The following is a 17,237-nucleotide window of genomic DNA, read 5'->3' as shown; positions in this document are numbered from 1 at the left end:
TGGCTTGGCAGGGTTCAAGATGATACGCACTGGTTCAGCACTCAGCATGTGCCCCACTTCATTTGCATGGGTGGACCACAGCTGTGGAGGTACTCGTGCCAACAGTTCCTCTTGCAAGTAGGAAGTGTCAGGTTCAGAGTACTCCTGGGTTAGCAAAGCCACAAGCTCAGTTTCCCTATGTTCTGGTACCTCAAGGTAAACACCATCTGGGCTACAATAAATCACGCATCCCAGTTTACACAACAAATCCTTACCAAGAAGGTTGACAGGTGCACAGGGGCTAAGAAGAAAGGCATGATTTTCAGACAAAGGGCCAATAGAGATGGAGACAGGTTCAGAGACGGGATGTGGGATAGGTTGTCCGCCTATACCGACAGCATTTATAGTTTCAGGAGAATAAGGTAGAAAAGGAAACTCAGCAGCCTTTAGCGTGGAGCGGGATGCTCCGGTGTCGACAAGACAGGAGACAGGTTTACCAGAAATAAGGCATTCAACAAACGGACCAGATTGGTCAGTAGCAAGCAAAGGAGCGATGATGTCACTGTCCCTCAGGCTGTCCTATTCAACACTGGGAAAATTGACAGGAAGTGGAGGTGGGGGCAGGGACTGGGGTCTGGGTCCTTGGCCGGGGCGCTTGGGGCATTCTGATTTCCAATGTCCTTCTTGCTTGCAATAATGACATTGGTTCCCATAGCCTGGGTTTTGTGGGCTCAAGGATCTATCTCTTCCCCTGAATCTACCCGGGCCTCCCCTTCCCCGTCCTCGTCCCCTTCCTCTACCTGGACCCTGCAACTGAGAAATCTGTAAGGCCATTAACTTAAACTCGGCATTGTCTTTAGACCGTTCCAATTTGTTATGAAAATGGTTAGCCGCAGCAAGGACTTCAGTCAAATCTTTAGTTTCCCAGCCAATAATTACTGTTTGAATTTTCTCAGCAATTTTAGGGTTAAGTCCCTGGATGAATGCTGCCACTATTGCTTGTTTAGCATTTCCGACTGGGTTATCCATTCCTGAGTATCGTTCAAATGCCTGTTTGAGGCGTTCCAAATAGTCACTGGGGTGTTCATTTTTGTTTTGTTTACAGGTATTTATTTTGGTCCAGTCTGCCTTTTTTGGGCAAATTGTGAGAACTGCCTGAACCAAAGCATTTCTCTTGTCAATAAAGTCTTGGCCAATCCCTGGGTTTTGATCTGGCCAAGTACAGGCAGCATACAGACGTAGCATAGTTTCCTTGGGCAAAATCGATCGCATGAGCTGATTAATGTCAGCCCATGTTGGATTATAACAATTTATAACAGTCTGCAATTCTTCCTGAAATTTTTCTGGGTCTTCCCTGATTTTGGGGAATTTTTGAGTTAAATTGTAGAGATCACCTGGAGTCCAGGGTGCATGCACGGTTACTATATTTTGTCCATCGGTGCCAATGCCTGGCATTTGTCTTAGGGGGTAAACTTGTGCAGCTCGGGATCTAAGATTGATGGGAGATCTTTCCATGCCTATTCCCATTCTTCTAAATACACCTGTGGTGGGTTGTGACCCAGGAGTAAATTGCCACACTGGTGATGATTGAGTGGCAGATATGGTGGATGAGTCCAGACTATTAAGCTCCGTGGATGGATTTACTGAAGGAGCTTCAGCTAATGAGTTAATAGCCTGGGCTGCAGCCTGATGTTGAACCGGTTGTTGCTGATGTGGGAGTCCCAGGAGAGCAGGGTTCGAACAAAGGTCAAGGATATCCTCTGCTGGCTCCGGTGGTGGGGGCGCCCCGGGCAATGCTGGATACATCGGAGCGGTGGCCGGCGTGTAATTTGGGGGAGCAGCCAATTTCTCCCGAACAGCTTGTAACTGCTGTTTTAATTTTTCTTGAGAGTCTTTTAGGCTCCTAGTTTGAGATTCTGTCCGCCTTTTGGACATTTCATCATACCAATAAAAGAACGCGTCCCACTGGTTTTGTGGTGTTTTGGATCCACGGGACTCTAAAGCCCCTCTTAAGTGCACTATTTTATCCTGATCAAATGTTCCTTCTTGTGGAAAATGCTTCACAGGATCATCCCTAGTATACCAGTTCCACTTATCCAGGTACTTGCAAGCCTCGGGAGAATAGTGTGTGTACATAAAGTACGCCGGAGTCCCCTTAGGGGGGACGGGAACTTGTTTAGACTGACTCGTTCCCATTTTCAGTCACACAGGGAGACGTAGGAGAGGCTTATTTAGGATGTCCGGGCCGCTCAGTGCCTTGCCCCGCAGTTTTTCACTGCCCAGACAAAAGGCTTCTGACCCGACACCGGCTCATAAAATGGAAATGGGAAGGGAAACACAAGAGGAATCCTTTCACTCCTGCTCTCGGCAGAAGCTACTGGGACAAGGGGTTTGGAAAAGACAAAATCACTCAGACGCCCTGTCCACTGGGTCACGAGGTTTCAGCTGGGCCCCCTTGCTTTCGACGCTACCTTTTTTAGGCAGAATCGGGGCGGCTAGACCCAGCCTTAGTCCCAGACCTGGTCAGTGGCTCATTTTTCTAAATGCACACACACACATTTATTCAATCACTGGGAAGCCCTGTCCACTGGGTCACGAGGTTCCAGTTGGGCCCCCTTGCTTTCAAAACTGCCCTGTCAGGCAGAATTGGGGCGGCTGAACCCAACCGTAGTCTCAGACCTGGTCAGTGGCTCATATTTCTAAATACACACACATGCACATTCATTCAGTCAGCCAGACCTCCTCCCCCACACCGCCTTAGTTAATTAACGACAAGCCCGATGTGCTGTAGGATGAAGGTGCTTCATACAGTTTCTCCCTAAATAAAACGTACGTTACCAGACACAAAATGGGATCCTTTACCAGACAGAAACTTTTAGCCGGCAGTAAGGTTCAGACTGACCTGTTTTAACAAGGTTCAGATCCAGTTACCACGGCCAAGTTGGGAGCCTACAGGCAGTCCTCCTCCGAAACCCCAATAGAGATTTTGAATTAGGTCTCTTATCTCTCAAGTTTGGCACCTCGGGGTTCGGGGGGGGGCAGTCTGCGGTCCTCCTTTCTCAGCCTGTGTTCTGGATCCGAGTCACGGCACCAGGAATTGTCGTGGAAACACACGCAGCATACTTTTGGGTCAGGTCAGCAGAAGCTTTTATTTAAAAGAAACTACAGCTGTAGGGGGGATTCCAAAGTGACATGGATTTTTCAAGCACTTGGAAGGGGTCCCCCCCCCAAGAGCAAAATCAGGAGGCTTATATATTTTTTAACAGTTGCTTACAACTCACGTGATCATATAGTGAAATTAGCATGAAAAGCGGCTATAATGTTACTTTATTATTTCTTTGCTGTAATCAGGATGGGAACTAATGGGGGAGGCGAGGTTAGTTCACAAACCTCCTTCTTGCACCTGTAAATCAGAGTTGTACATACTTTTTGCTATCTTCAAGGCCGCGGAGAGCGAAGCAGTTGCAGAGGAGTTACAAAGAACAAACACTTTCTCTTATCTGTTTTACTATACAGAGCCAGCAATTCTCCACAAAGCGGTTATGTCATCTTATAACTAAAATAGTCAAAGTTTAAGGCATATATTTTTTTTGATTCTACACCATCATGATCATTTCTCATCATGACTCCTGCATTATCTTTTTTGACCATGAGAAATGGAGCCTTGTTCCATGCATATCCATTCACAGTGCTGCTATAAAAATTGTTTTTCTGGTTCATCAGTTCAAGCGTTGCACTCACTTCAATGCATTTCTCCAACAGCTCTCTTCACACACAGCATGAGTAAGTCATCCTTACTTCGTGGCCTGTCCCCTCCACTACCTACCATTTCTTGCACACTGCTCAAATATTATTGTCTACCTCTGCTCCATTTATAATGTCAGCCTCTATCACCAAACATCTACCTTATTGTCTTGTTTAATATCTCTCCTTAAAACTCTCCTCTGCATCTTTGCCTACGAAGATCTTAATATTGGTTTGATAAGTTAGCACAGGCTGACTGCTAATTCTCATGCTGGTCAGTACAGCCTCATTGTTATCTGGTGTTCCTAGAGGGCTTTTTTTGTATCTAGTTATTGTCTCGTGTCTAATGTGTTTTTCTGCTAACTCATTGCGTTTGTACAGCACTAATACAATAGGACTTTGATCAATGGAACTCTTACACGCTACCACACTACAAATAATTAGTAATCTTATGAGCCTGGTTAATAGTGTATCCCAAAATGTAGCCAAGGGGAGAGTAAGTACTGCAGTTAATCTGACATTAATCTATCAGGGCCAATGGGCTACAGTGCTATTAATACTAAAAGTATTAGTATTACTAATCAAAATTTGAAATAGCATGCAAAATGTTAACAGTGAGGGTATTTGAAACAAACTGTTAAGGGAAATGGTAGATTCTGTATCTCTTGATTTGAAGATCTCATAGCAAAAAGTTATTGAACTTGCATAGGGAGAACCTGTGGAGAAATTTAACCTTTTATGATATGCAAGTCAGACCAGATGATCAAATGGTGTTTCCTGGATTTCAAATGTTATGAATCAGAGGTAGATTATATAAATCTACATCTGAGAGTAACCACTGCAGCAGTAGTGGTATAGAGAGATTCCAAGACAGCTCACAGAGCCAGAACAAAAAATCCAGGGATCCTGGGTTTCGGTGATAAAAAAAATCACAAATTCCCTGATAAACCCCCCTCAAATCAGTGATTAAAATGAAAGGCCCCTTAGTCCCCCCCACAGGTCCCCCGGCCCTGCTGGTGCCTCTAACCCCACCCCCCCAAGCTCCTTGGCCCTGCTCATGCCCCTCACTCCCCCCACTACCCTCGAGGCAGTGGCTGCTGCAGTGGAGCGGAGCCCAGCTCCCCCCCTGCTGCCTGCCTCCTGTGGGTTTGGGCAGGGAGGGCATCTCTGCCTCTGCATGCACGGCCAGGGATGGGACCTGTGACCCACAGATCTGTGCATGGGGCAGGCATGGGCTGCCCCCTGCAGGCTCAGGCTCCTGCCCTGTTGTCCTCCCCCAGGACCTACACAGCCCAGTGGGTGCGACCTGGCACTGCAGCATGCCAGGGACATCTTGCCAGGGCAGAGTGGAGCTAGCAGCAACAAACAGTAGCGTGGGGTCCTGAGCCTGCCAGCAGACAGCCCATGCCCACCCCCTTCCCACACACAGATCTGGTAGGCACAACTCCCCCCTGCTTCCCTGAGAGTGCATGCAGTGGTGGGAAGCCAGTTTCACCCACAGCCCTGTCCCACTCCCTGTCGGGGCCCTGCGGCCATGCATTAGCAGCCCCAGGCCCCAAACCCCACTCACCACCCAACTAGGCAGTAGCCCCAGCCCCGCCCAACTCCCTTCCTCTCTCCCTCCCTATAGGGGCCTCAATCCCCCACTGCCGCTTACCTACAGGAGCTGCTCTCCAGGCTGCCTGGCGGCCATGTGCATATAAATGCAAATGGTACCCCCTGCCTGACTGCCCTCCTCCTACTCCCTTCCAGCCACTTGCAAGCTGGAACTCTGCCAGCCTGCAGAGAGCTCTTTGCAAAACTTAAAAATCTACGGGTTTCTCTGTTCAAATGAGATGCCTACTTTTTCCTCAGACAAAGGGAAAAATCCACGTGTTTCTCTTTTTTTTCCATGCGAAATGGAAAACCCGGATCTCTGGAAAGGAGATATCCCAAGGAGACAAGGCAGTCAGAGAAACTTACTAAATTATTATCATTAGTGTTGCATGTTATATTGCACATTAACATGGAGACTGAAATTTAAGGCCATTGTGATAGTAATTATTTAGTCGCTAAAGCAGAGATCATACTAATGGAAAGGATAAATTAGTTACTTCGTGGGCTGCTATGAATATAGTTACACAAGATTTCTTTTTTACCCAAAGGGTCTGCCTCTATTTTCTTTTTCTTTAGACTATAAAATTGGTAGTAACTCATAACAATAAATGAATGTGAATTGGCATTTCTTCTTCACCTTTTTAAAATTCAACTGATCCTGAATAATTTTAAATGCTTTTCATGGAGCAAGCATATTCAGAAATCACTGCAGCTATGAACAGTGGTCCCAGTCATATGAAAACATTCATTTTGGTAAATACATTCCCAAACGCCTATGAAATAAAAGAGCAATGGGTAAAGATGAGAAAAGAGACATTTTAAGTGAGTATAGTACAATTCCTGCCAATACTGAGGTCTGTTATTCTAGGGAGTATGATGGAAGTCAGGATTCTTAGGCCACCTAGGGCTGGAGGAAAAGCAGAACCTGAAAAATATCAGGGCTAGGATCCACAATGCCCCCGGGTAGACTGAAAAAATAATCTACAACCAGTCAGATGAAATTCAACAAGGACAAGTGCAGTCTTGAATTTGGGACAGAATAATTGCATGCACAAATACAGACTGGGAATGATTGGCTAGGCTACAGTACTGAAGGACCTGGGGCTTATAGTGGAGCATAAGCTGAATATGAACCACCAATGTGCTCTTCTTTCAAAAAAAGCCAACAGCATCTTGGGTTGTATTAACAGGGTGTCACTTACAGATAAAGGGAAGTGAATCTTCCACACTATTCAACGCTGGTGCAGCCTCACCTGGAATACTGTGTTCATTTTTGGGCCCCACACTTCAAGTAGAATGTGGACAGATTGGAAGGAGTCCAGTGCAGAGTAATGGAACTGATTAGGTGCCTGGGAAGTAAGACTCATGAGGAAAGGCTAAAAGAACTAGGGTTATTTAGTCTGGAAAAGAGAAGACTGAAAAGAGATTTTTGTTAACAGTCTTCAAATCCCTGAAGGACAATTACAGAGGATGGAGATGGACTTTTCTCTGGCTATAGAGAACAGGACAAAGAGCAATGACCTCAAGCTGCAGCAGAAGAAATTTAGGTTAGAGATTAGGAAGAACTTTCTGACCATGGGTACGGTCAAGCATTGGAACAGGCTACCTAGAGAAGTCATGGAATTTCCATCCTTGAACATTTTCAGGAGCAGGTTAGACAAACACTTGGCTGGGATGGATTAGTCAGGGATGATCCTGCCTTGCCCAGGGGTCTGTTTCCAGCCCTACTTTCCTATGCTCCTAATAGTTTTAGGGAGCCATTAACTTTGCATTGGGTGGATGTGATAACCTGCAAACTTTTTTCCATTTTGTCTTATTCAGAGACTTCTCCCAAGTTTTTGTTATTTATGCCTTTCCCACATAGTTGCACCCTTCTTTTCCTCTTTGGTCCATTTTATCTATGCAGAGCTGACTCGAGCAGGGTGCGGGGCCCAGGACAAATCAGCCCATGCGGGGCCCTGCTCCCTCTCCGATCCGTGCCCTGGACCCGAAGAAGCTGCCGCTGCCGATGCCAGTGTCAGCATCAGCAGTGGGGGGCAGGTAGCGAGCGGCTACACGCAGAGCCGCTGCTGCTCCACCCCGCTCTGTGGGGCCCCCCAAAGCACAGGGCCCGGGGCGCTCACACCAATTTGTACCCCTCTAGGGACAGCCCTGTATCTATGTCTTCTGAAATGCAAGTAATGAGCTATATAGCATCTTGATCTTCCCTATTGGTAGAAAGTTTAGTTACAGAAGCATATCCACACCAGCTCCTGTAGTAATAAAGTGAAATACACATTGGTACATTTTTACCTTGTGAAATTGTACAGAATGAAAATATTTTCTGTTAATATTGTACATTGGTCATTCTCCAGAAAGCCGAAAGGAGTAACCATGTAAGCCTTGGGCATGAATGAAACTGGGAGAATCCAATATGAGCAAACAGATGACTTTGGGAGCAGTCTGAGAGAATGGTTATCTCTGTGGTATATGCCTGCCTGGAAACATCTACGTATGTCAGATATTCAGTGGAGTGAAATAGTTATATGTCATGCCACTCTTCAATCTTCCCAAGAGTAAAAATATCATTTAGTGTTTAGGATAACTGTGAACTAGCCATGAAATGAAAATAAACTGGCCAAATTTAAGCAGTTGTTTTCTTTTCTTCACTGAGTTGCATTATGTGGCAATATCTAAGTTTTTCACCCTGGGGAAAACTTCCTTGCTTCTTGGAGGCAGTGGGGTGACAAGCACTGGAGAGCAGTAGGAAGGGATGGGACAGAAGAAGGTAAGGCAGTATTACCTGCCCCAGAGACTCAAAGACCCTGGCTGCTGCTGCTGTCTCTCTGTACCCAGCTCCTGCAGTTGGAGGAGCAGCTGCTGCTGTGCCTCCTATACTGCCCCTTCTCCCCCACAATTACACTGCTGGCCTAACAACAAAATTAGGTTTTTTTGAAGCTCCAAATCTAAAAGAACATTTTTCGATATTTCACTTCAGTATCATGCAAGCTTATTCAAGTCTTAAACTGTTCATAACATTTCTTAATGTCATAAAACAAAGTTGGAAAAGTTACAATGAAGGGTTTTGGGGGGTGAATTTTGAACAGAACTTAATTTAAAAGATACAGATTCTCAGGTCATTAAGCATAAGTATAACCCAGATATGACTGAAGTTGGACTTCATTTTCTACAAATTAAACAGTCTATACCTGTAGTGAAGAAAAGTTTTGTCTTTGTGCAAAAATTGCATTTAATCCTAAAAGGTTATGGTGCTGTTTTCAATAGTGAACATATTTTCCACCTTAGTCACTGAGCCACCACATATTATTATTTTTTATTTGTCCATGTTCCAAGATATCCTGTTGCTAATATATGAAATATTGATATTTTAATGTAAGATGTTACATTTTTGGTTGCAGGAGAATCCAAATCCTCATACAGCTTTCCAGAAAGTCCCACGGCCCACTGAGGGATCCCATTTGCGTGTTCACATCCTTCCTTTTCCCAAGATTAATGAGAGCCGGGTTCAGGAGCTAATCCAAGAAAGCATTGCTAAGAACCAAAGTGCACCACCTGCTACTCGTCTAGAAAAGAAATGTGTGGTTCCTGCTGGTCCACCTGTTGGTATGTTCCCTTGATAACTAGTTTTTATCTTTGAATCCATGGTAGAATGGAAGCCTCTACTTAAAGTAAAATGTGTCATAGAAATTTAACTGGGTGGGCAGAAAGTATTAAAAGAATTCCTATTTTAATTACTTGAGAGTATAATTAATGTATCAAGGAATCTGGTTCTCGATTTATCAATTAGATAATGAGTTGATTTCAAAAGTTCTAGAAGTTCAGTACCTTAAAAATCTTGGAATAAATGAAAGTAAAAGTTTTCTAAATAAATGAGAAACTTGCCTTGACTTCATGACATTGTAGCTTTCTCCTTGTACAGCTTATTACATTAATTCTTTTTTCTCTTATTTGTTATGTCAGCACATGCAGGAACTATTAATTTTACATGGGGGGGGAAAAAGCATATTTTGTTCCTATGTCTATGGCATGGCATGGCATTCTTTTCCTTGTAGAAAAAGAGAGGAGAGAGAATGTGAATGATAGATCTTAAATACTAAAGTTTCTTGTGAGTTCAGAACAAAGGCTGTCTTAAAGAATCTCTAAAATTGAAATGAAATAAATCAGATTCTAGGTAGGAGGTCTGAGTTGGAAATTTTCATTACAAACCATGGATTCCTTTAGATCAGTAGTGCACAGACTTTTGGCCCCACAGGCCAAATAAATGTGCAGGGCTGGTCCATAGACTGGATCGATTACCATGCTGCCCCTGTGCAGATTGCACCCTGGGATTCCGCCCAACCATAGCCTAATCCTGACTGCATTGGGAAAGTGCATGACCCAGTCCTAATGGATAGAGGATGGGTGGAGGTGGCATAAGGCCCTGGGTCCAAAACTTAGCTGGGTGGAGGTGGCTTGGGGGTCCATACCCCTTCCCGTCCATCTGGGATCGGGCTTTGCAGGGTCTGTACCACCTCCACCTGGCCAGGATCATGTTCTGGGGGCTCTGCCCAGGCACTGCTTGCCAGAATCGGGCCCTCTGCCACCCTGTACACTCTGTAGCATGCAGGGCCATGGCCCATGGGCTTCCTGCAGATCCCTGGGGAGCCCGGCAGACTGAATGACTTGGCGCTGGGGGCCAGATCTGGCCCACAAGTAGAGCCCCCTGCTTTAGATTCTCGATTCTTCTGAGAAACTATCTAAGAGAATAATGAGTTGTGAATGAATAAGGTTAACTTAAGTTTCTTTTATCAGGAAACCTTTTATTGTTAACTTGTATAATCAAAAGAGAGGTCTCTTCTAAGGGACAGATACAATCTAAATGAATTCTGCACTGTCTGCAGGAAAATATGAATGCCCCAAACGTTTGTGTTTGTTTGCATGCTTTTGAGTGGAAGATACTCTCATGAAAATTATGGATATTAATAGAAAGATGCATCAGGTTGCATAGAAGACTTATGTTTTCTTTAATGGATGCTATGATAGAAACATTGATACCAAGCTGTACGTTTAGTTTGTAAATGGTTTACATGTTTTGTTTATTTAAAGGCTAAGTAAACGTGGAACCCTGCAATTGCTTTACATACAGCAGATGAGAAAATGAGGCTTAATAAATTCACAATTTTATTTTCTTGGTTTTAAAACTTAGAAAAGCTAGCAAATTCAGCATAGCAAATATATTTTTGTAAGGCGACTAGATTCGTAGAAAAGGAAAATTAAACACAAATGAAATGCGAGTTAAATATATGATTAACATAGTAAAACAAAGTTGAAGAAAAGATTATATACTAATTCAGTAAGTTGCTGTAGCAAGATGGAAATAGAATTCACTTTTTCATGCCATAGTGGTTAAGATTGTGATCTTGAAAAAACAATCTGTTTGTATGTTAACACAATTATATTTAGTTTCTTGAGTCAGAATCTGGCTGTCTATAAAACAACCAAAACCAGAAATAAAGAGAACCAGTTAAAATTCAGGGCACCATCACAAGTCAATTACAGGCAATGTGAATGAAGAAAAACAAGAATGAGCAAATATTTTTAAAAGCTACTTCAGTTTCCAATATGTTTCTCATACATGTCTAAGGTCAATTGACTTAAAGAAATGTTAAGAATTTTGTGACTACTCTCTACTTGCCATAAAACTGATCCACATGTATACTTTTCTTTCCTCCTTAGTTTCTATAATGGAAAAGGGAAGTACAGTTTTCAACAGTGCACAAAGGCTTGAAGTTGTTAGAAACTGCATCTCATTCATATTTGAAAATAAATTTTTGGAGACTGAAAAGGTAATTAAAAAAGTTAACTTTCCTTAATAAGCATTCACCGCTTCCAAGTTAAATGACCAAATAAGTGATTAATTGATCTTCTTGCAAACTCGTGTCAGATTTCTGAAACTTGTTTTTCTAATGTTCATTTACTGTTTCGTTCATTGAAATGAATGATAACGCATGTAAGCAGTAAACCCACAAAATTGTTTAAATCCAGTGTGTATGCTTGCGTGTAGTTGTACCTTCTAAGGGCCTGTTTATAATATTTAGTGAATTCATGTTCATTTTTGCCTAATCATTTTGACTCTATTCACCACATATTATTTTCCATACAGGTTTTTAAAAGTTCATGAAACAGAAAAGTTCCAGTTACAAAGAATATAAACAAAACACAGACCTAGTGACATCGTTATTTGCCACCAGGTCCTCTTTTGAACTTTTCAATGAAGCTAATTCCTATCTATTACAAAAATGATACTGTTAATACAGTGTATAGCATTTAGGGTTGTATTTAAATAGTTGGCTTGTTCACTGTTACTAAAATGTGTGACCTTCCAGAATTGTTATACTTGGCATTCTTATTATTTCTGCCTCTAGGTATGGCTAATTTTATGGATTTTATCCATGGAATTTTACAGCTATTAATTCCACACCATAACAGTTTTTTATATAAAGTTTAGGAAAGAAAGCCAAATGAATTGTAACTGTAATCCAAAAAACAAAGCTAGAGCTTTGTTTCTGTTTTTTCAGTTTTGCATGCATCTGTGTGTGTCTGTGTCTGTCTTGTGCGTATGTGTGAAATACATTTCATGCAACTTAGACTTCTTCACCTGCATTCTTCCTACAAATCTTTCTTTTCTGAGTTTTGTTTCTAATACTCCAAATCTCTAAGCATCATCAAACAGCTGTACTTAAGAGCTGGAGGAAGGAGTAACGCTATAAATTATAACTGCGTTCACATTCATTAGATTTGGTGGAATTTGCTTTCCAAATTTTACAAAACTGTTCATGCTAGACAGTATTAAGTTGTGGACTAGAAGCAGTTTTAGTCTGTTTCCTCAAGATCCATTGTGAATTCAGTCCTAGCATCTGCCATTTGCAGGCTATATATTGTGCTGTCTGGAAAGATTGTTAGGAAATCTGTCGAGATTTCTAAAAATTTAGGAGCTATGTAAATACTTTGAGGATCATTTCATGCCTGTACAGCAGAATTACTTAGCTGGTACTCTTGGATTTGTAAGTGAAGAGGAAATGGAAAAAGTACCAGTAAAAGAATGCTCTCAAATATTTTTAAATAGATTCCTCCTATAAACTACGTATGTTATGCAGAATGCAAGATGGCATGATATAATGATCATGTAGCACAAAGTGCCTAATACATTTGTAGTTCTACTACTTGTGAGAAATGTGTCCATCCCAAAATCATGCTGAAAACTCACCACATATCAGGACACATGTTCAGTAGGTTTTAATAGGCATTACTTATGCTAGTTTAAGACCTGGCCCTTCTTGTTCCAGAGAAACAGGATGTTCACAAGAACATTTGCACAAGAATCTGACTCCAATTTCATATTCATTTTATTACTGGCCTCAACATTTCTTCTGCTTAGAGATTTAGTAGGACATTTATGCTGTTTATTAATGATGCATACAAAAAAAGCAGGGAGAGCTTAAAGCTTAGTAACTGGGTTAGCTTGAGGTATGTTAAAATGAGAGTGAGAGGATGAAGTTTTGAATTCATTTTGGAGTTTTCATTTACTAAATCTTTGTTTGCAATGTCTTGACAGAGAATTAATGACAGTCAATATTTTTTGGCCCTTCATTTCACTGAGGTTAGATTTTCTTGTCTGTAGACCTTGCCTGCTACACTGAGAGCCCTAAAAGGAAAGGCAGCTCGACAGTGCCTGACACGGGAGTTAAGCCTTCATGTTAAGCAAAATCGAGCAATATTGGACCATCAGCAGTTTGACTACATTGTGAGGATGATGAACTGTGCTTTACAGGTACATTACATTTCTTTTTATGTCCTTTTACAGATCTCCTTTGTTATTTTAAATAAAATGATGTTAATGAAGATGTAGGAAAAACATTGGGGGACAGTATACTGTAGAAAATGTAACATATTACCTGTCAGTGGAGTTTTTAGCCATTTTGCAGCTGAGAAGATAATGAGCCAAGATCCACATTGCTCTGGCCAATTGTATCTGTATTTGGAAAATAGTCTACATGATGTCAAAGCCTCCTTTCCATTTGTATTGGAAAAAGTGGTTTTTTTATTTTAAAATTTTAATTAAAAAAATAACCGTGGTCCCAGCCTCCATAGAAATTGTTATTCAAAACAGTCTTAGTTGATCTGAAGCTCAGATCTGTAGGTCTGTTTATCTAATCTGCTTTCTATATTATATGAGCTAGCTTGTGTGTTCTTTTATGACCCTGCATGGTGATATTCACTGGTTCTAAACAGTGCTATCCAGTTGGATAAAAGCACAAGGCCTTTCACTACCCAGTGAATTTTACCAGTTCATTGATACAATATCATTTAGAGCAGTGGTTCACAACCTTTTTTGTACCGGGGACCCATTTGCCAAGATTGATGGCTTGTCCTGACCCACACCCCCTGGCCCTGCTGGTGCTTGACCCTCAGTCCCCTGCCTCCTGGGCCCTAGTGATGCTCCTCACTCCTGATCTGCAGTCCTCTGCCCCACCCAGCCCTGCCAGAGGGGGCCCCAGCTGCCTCTGTCCTGCTTAGGCCAGAGCATGAGCAGCAAGTGTGGGCCCCACGTGTAGTGGCACTGACCCTTGTCTCCGGACCAGGCACACAGCTCCTCACTGTGAAGGACTGCCCCTACCTCCTTCCCCTGCTGAAGGGCCAGCCATCTTCTCCCCCCAACCCTGCTCCCCGTGCCCTGCTGCAGGCCTGCACCTGGCCACTGTCCCCAGTACCAGCAGGTAGATGCATGTGTGCACACATAGACACCCCCCCCAGCCTTCCAAACAGTCCCTTGGACTTCCATCCCCCGCTTCCCATTCACTTTTCTGCATCCAGTAGCTGGGGCTGCTCCCATGACCCAGGCTCACTCTGTGCTAGCACCATGCATCTGCACGCACAGATGCACACGTGCCCATTGCCTCCAATCACCCCAAGCAGCCACTTGTAGATTGGAATGCTGCCAGCCTGCAAGGTGAAACCCATGCTTTCTCTGTTTTTTCTGGGGACCTGCTTGTGACCCTTTTGAATATTCACCAGTTGAGAAACACTGATTTAGAGTATCACCTTTAACAACTTAACTTCAGTAGAGAAGTGAATTTGCCATCTTGCATATCAAAGACAGTCAAAGTGTTTCATAGCAAGAATTATTTGCTAAAGAGAAAATGTTGGCTCCATTGTAAAGATGTTAGCTTTTATTTCACAAAAGTGATTTGGTTTAATATATTATACATGAGTTCCTGTCTTCCATTATGCAGTGATAGCTTCCCCAATCCATTTCTAAGCTGCTGATACATGTATGGTCTAGTTAATAAAACATGGAGTTTTTTCAGGCACCCTTATGTCTTTACGCTTGTACAATCAGTTAGTCTTTGATAAAGCTTTCGCCAACCACAGCAAAACATTAAATTTACCCTCTCACTCAACAGGCCTCATTTGCAACAAAAGAAAAGTAAATCTGCAGAGCTTTTGACAGTAAATGCTAATTACAGTATCAGTGCAAAAATAGTCAGTGGAGAAGAAAAGTGTAGTCTTTGTTATCCAAATTTATGCTGGAGCTTCTGTTTGTCATTTGTGATATCCTCATGTGTTAAAGGTGCTTTCCAAGTCTATTTTTAGTTTGCTTAGGCAATGAACTGTACAATAAATATTTAAAATGCATTGTATAATGAGTAGCCAAAGTCTCAATAGCCAGTTCTAGTAAAAATAAATAAAATATATAGCTTATGATTTTTTACCTTTATTTGAACAGTTTGGTCCATTTTAGAGGTATTTTTTGCTAGATATGTAGAACTAAAACCTTCAGCTTTTCAGCCTATAATCTGAAAATGTAATAATTGTTTTACATTTAGAATGTGATATTTGTTGTGAGTAATTGTATCTCTGACATTTTATGCCTTTTAAAACTATAAAAGATTTAAGTTACAGTGTAATATGTATTTTAAAAAGAGAAGGAAAAGGCCTCCAAATATCAGCTTTTTAGGTTCTTTAATACATGGAAGCAAACATGTTTGTCAATTTGAATTCTGATAGCTACTTCTTTTAAGGATGTTCTTAGTATAAGCTCTTACATTGGGATTTGATTCTCATAAATACCATATTTGCTCAAATATAAGACACGTGTTTTTGTCCCCAGTCAGCATGGGGCAGGAGGGAGCTCTTCATCTTACATTCACATACAAGGAAACCTCATTAAATATATTGTCTATCATTAAACTGCTGCCAGAAGCAACATGTGCTCAGTAATGGAAACTGATTAGGAAGTTGACTAAATGCAACTGATACTAAGCGCGACTATAAAACACATGGCCCATATTGGGCAAACATTTTTTTTTTTTTTTTTTTAAGAAAATGTTTTGTGTTCCAAGTCAAATCAGTCAAATCAATTCCAAGCCTATGAGTCATTGAAGAACCATAGTTGATCCTACTACTGGCAAACATCCTCCCCCCCTGCCTAGGGCTTCCAAATCCTTTGGCGGGCATCCTACATGCAGGCCCAAGCCTCGAAGCTTGGGGTTCAGATGCCCCCCGAGTTTTCCTTGCTCTCAGCCATATGGCTGCAGGATTAAGCTCTAGGGAAGTCTCTCATTTCTGTAAAGACAGCATGTATCTGAGATCCTCCCACTGAAATCTGGCCAGTGGGATGCTAACTATGAGGCTGTCATAGGGAGTCCTGTCTGTAAGCAGACAAGGGTGCAACCCTCCACTACACAGTGCCATTTTAATTGTGTTACCTTAGTCAGTGTACTTCCCCTGTCACCATCGTGGTCATGGTGCATGCTGATGGGAACCTAGCATAATCTAAATAAGATATATTGTGGTGCCCATTGTACTCACATCCCCTCAGCACTGACTCTTTTTCAAGTCATGGTGAGCTACTACATTGCATACATTTTTACTTCTTCATTCCCACAGCTAAGCTGTGCCTTTCTTTTCCATTTCCAATTATTCTTCACCATCCTTATGTCTGGGAAATATCACCTAATGGGGTCCCAAACACTTCACCCAGAACCCCTCTGTTGGACCCTCTCTCAACCTGGTACATATGATTAATGTAACTCCACCCTCTATGAGGTGAAGCCAAACTAGGTTGCCCTGCACCTCATCTACAGATAAATTTTTTGAAGCATCCTAGGACCCATGACAAGAGCACCTAGTTCCAGTCATAAGTGGGGGGCTAATTAACACATGTTCCCTTTGTGGAAGGTATCTGGAGTACACTCCCATATTGAGCAGCGCTGAACTGTGGGGTAACCATGGCTTGAAATACTGTTGACTGTGCTGGGGCACAGCCCAATGAACTATATGATAAATCATGAACCTTTTGGCTTTGGATTAATATCATGCATTGTTAGTACTATATATAAAAAGGTACACAAGTGCTGTTTTAAAGTGTGTTTATGGAGTACCTATGCAAAAACTTGCAGTAGTTTCAAAAAAGGGTAAAATGCATTAGTTCTGGATAAACTAAGTCTATGGGTGCCCATAGTAATTTACCTCTGTGCACACCCATACCCATATTTGCACTGCCTCTGCAAATTACTATGGGCCTGTTTATCAAAGTCAGTGTTTTCAGATGTGCCTCTCACTTCCATGTGCTCTTAGGGAGAGTAGGGTCTGACAGTAAAGGGGGTGGAAATGGCCTGCAGGGTGGAACAAGCTGGGGGGGCCGAGGGGAAGGGGGGCATCTAATTCCTCCCACCCCCTATATCTGTTTTTACTGCTTTAGCAAAGCAAATCTCCAATAATTCGATTCTACATCTGGAAACTTATAACAATTTTATACATTTTCAATATATATAATTTAATTCTTGGGGTTCTTCTTGTATTCAAGGTATTTTATATCTGGTAGATAATAATATAATAATATTATTATTATATTATTATAATAATATAATATTAAT

The 17,237-nt window shown here is 42.1% G+C and overlaps 1 protein-coding gene across 1 annotated transcript in view; it reads left to right on the top strand.

The window, feature by feature from the left end:
* SBF2 (SET binding factor 2) overlaps positions 1–17,237 on the top strand; it is a 500,212-nt gene that overhangs the window by 303,905 nt on the left and 179,070 nt on the right. The window contains 3 exon segments of the mRNA XM_025196666.1: positions 8,718–8,922; positions 11,035–11,144; positions 12,980–13,129. Of these exon segments, the coding sequence (XP_025052451.1) occupies positions 8,718–8,922; positions 11,035–11,144; positions 12,980–13,129 (465 nt within the window).

The sequence above is a fragment of the Alligator sinensis genome, unplaced genomic scaffold (genome assembly GCF_000455745.1).
Source record: "Alligator sinensis unplaced genomic scaffold, ASM45574v1 scaffold755_2, whole genome shotgun sequence".
NCBI lineage: Eukaryota > Metazoa > Chordata > Crocodylia > Alligatoridae > Alligator > Alligator sinensis.
Note: the sequence above shows the minus strand (reverse complement) of the source record. Positions and strands in the feature narration are given on the sequence as shown.